This window comes from Pinus tabuliformis, chromosome 7, assembly GCF_031772625.1.
Source record: "Pinus tabuliformis cultivar Carrire ecotype Pingquan chromosome 7, CPIR1, whole genome shotgun sequence".
Classification (NCBI taxonomy): Eukaryota; Viridiplantae; Streptophyta; class Pinopsida; order Pinales; family Pinaceae; genus Pinus; species Pinus tabuliformis.
The window spans coordinates 947,703,332-947,705,730 of record NC_142293.1 but is presented as its reverse complement, the minus strand read 5'-3'; the positions used below and the strand labels follow the sequence as shown (position 1 = coordinate 947,705,730).

At 43.0% G+C, this 2,399-nt stretch overlaps 1 protein-coding gene across 1 annotated transcript; it reads left to right on the top strand.

The window, feature by feature from the left end:
* The first annotated feature begins 705 nt into the window (after positions 1-705).
* Positions 706-1,182, top strand: LOC149250754 (uncharacterized). The gene has a single exon (XM_089453740.1). The coding sequence runs from the start codon at positions 706-708 to the stop codon at positions 1,180-1,182; it is 477 nt and encodes a 158-aa protein (XP_089309866.1).
* Positions 1,183-2,399: the final 1,217 nt, after the last annotated feature.

Here is a 2,399-nt window from a genome sequence, read left to right as displayed (position 1 = left end):
CTTTAATCTTGAGGAGGCAAAAGGAATTCTACTTGAGTTGAACTCCCTAATACTGGATAAGACTTGGCCAAACCTATGCAGGAACCAAGGGTGGATGAAGATCAAAATCTTCATGTGGTTAGTACATCACAAAAATCTTGACTTGGGATAATATTAGGAGGAGGGGTGTTCTGGTGCCTTCTAGATGTCAGCTCTGTGAAGCTCAAGAGGAGACTATGGAACATTTACTCAATAGCTACACCTTCACCTCCTAGCTATGGGATACTTTTGCTATCATTTTTCGTCAATCTGATAGGGACAAAGGGAGTATTATTATTACCCTCAATAATTGAAGAAATTTTTTTTCTGATTATGAATTGCTTAACTCGGCCTGGGCCCTTACACCAAGCTTTATTATTTGGAATGTTTGGAAAGAGAGGAACAAGAGAATATTTAAGGAAGAAAAGAAACCCCCTCATCTCCTGTTTGAGATGATTTTGAAACAGCTGAAGGAGACAGTAGGAACCACAGTTCATAATTATCCTAAAAATCCTCCTTCAGAGGCAGATTTGAAAATTCTCAGGCAGTTGGGTATTCAGGGGCTTATTCCCCAAAGCCTGGATAGGCAAGGAATCACAATAAATATGGAGAAAGAGTTCTGGCTTCCCCCCCCCGGAAGGGTATTTGAAATACAATATTGACGGGGCTTCCAAAGGCAACCCGGGAATGGCTGGTTATGGTGGGGTTTTAAGGGATGAAAGAGGAGGTATTATCTCCATCTTCCATGGCCATTTAGGAAAAGCTACCAATAACATGGCGGAACTAATGGCTATGGAGCAATGCTTAGAGTTTCTGAAGCAGGACAACTGCTCGAATGTGATTATAGAAGCGGACTCTAAGTTAATCATTAACTTGGTGAAAATAATCAGCTATGGAATAGGGACGGAGAAAGTTTCAAAACACTGGAGGCTAATCCAGGTTTTCCAGAGAATTCAGGGTCACCTCCAAGGACTTTGTACAATTAGTTTCAACCATGTTTGCAAAAAAGCCAATAAACTGGCAGATCTACTATCCAACCAAGGGGTGAACTGTTCTGATATCAGAGTAACAATGGAGTGGCAAGAGTGGCCTCAGAACAGAGTAAAAACTCTGTGTCATGAGCAAGCAGAAGAGGACAAAGACTTTGAGGCTAGGTCTTGCTGATTTTGTTTCTGTATGGTCCGGTCGGTTACAGGATGGGGAAAGAATTTGCCCTAAAATCCTAGAGGGAAGCAAATGGGGAGTTTCAGTTTTTTAACAAAATGGTTGAAGGGCAGATGTAGTTTCATGCATGGGTTCAGGCATAGCCGAGGAGGGAAAATGATGAGTGATTAGTTTCAGGGATCATCTATTGGCCACAATACCACCAGTTTTCCGTCGGCGATCGTCTTACCACGTAGGGGGTGGTTCTCCGGCGATCGCATGTTGTGCAAGTAGGAAGTGGTTTTGAAGATTTTGGAGCGATTCCATACAACGAGAAACAGGTGGCAGTGGGATCAGTTGGAATACCACCCTCATCGTGCATTATTTTCTGGTGAGGTTGCCCCGCGCGATATGATCCTCAGCCATCGGATCAGGAATGGCAGATCAACGGTTAGGATGGATCGTGCAAGTCAGTTGGACATTCTGGGTAAGGGTCAGGCATCTTCACAGTGCAAAATCCTTCACAACCGTTGGATTGGTCGGGAGGATCTAACAACTGAGATTTAAGATGCAAGTCGGGCGGTGCACGATATTAGGTTGTTGATGGCTTTTAGGATTGGGGAGTCTTTCCGACCCGAATTATCAGTTTCAGATGGGCCTCTTCTGTTGGGGGAATCGACTTATAAGGGTTTGACCGTTTGGAGGCTTTGTATTCCTTTTTATTGTTTAGAAGTGTTGTGTGTTAGGGGTGGGGTTTAGGCCTTGAGCCTGGCAAATTGTAGTTTTGGTTTTTTCACTTAGATCACAGTTCCTTGTGAGCTGATGTAAATTATGTAATACATTTTACACTTTAATGGAAATAGAAGGTAAGACTCTTGCTTAAGCAAAAAAAAAGAGTAGGACCTTCTATTAAACTAAGTCAAATATGCATAATTTATAAGGAGCCACACCCGCTCTGCGAGAGTTCAATTGTCAGCCGGGCAAGCTAAACCAATCCAATCTCCCAAAACTAAGAGAACCTAAATCGGAAATCCAAGGAGAACCACCAAACAAAGCACAAGGAGCATAGTAAACCTTGGAGGACAAGTCTAAAACCCGCCATGGAACCAAAAGAGGTCCCACCACAAGTCACACTGAAAACTGACAAACTGACAAACGGACAAATAGACCCGAGGGAAGTTAAAGCATAACACTCTAAATATTTTTCGGGTCCGACCAACACACATACATAATCGCCA

What these genes read in the sequence shown, in the direction of transcription:
- LOC149250754 (XM_089453740.1), top strand. Translation starts at nt 706, where the DNA reads ATGGCTGGTTATGGTGGGGTTTTAAGGGATGAAAGAGGAGGTATTATC.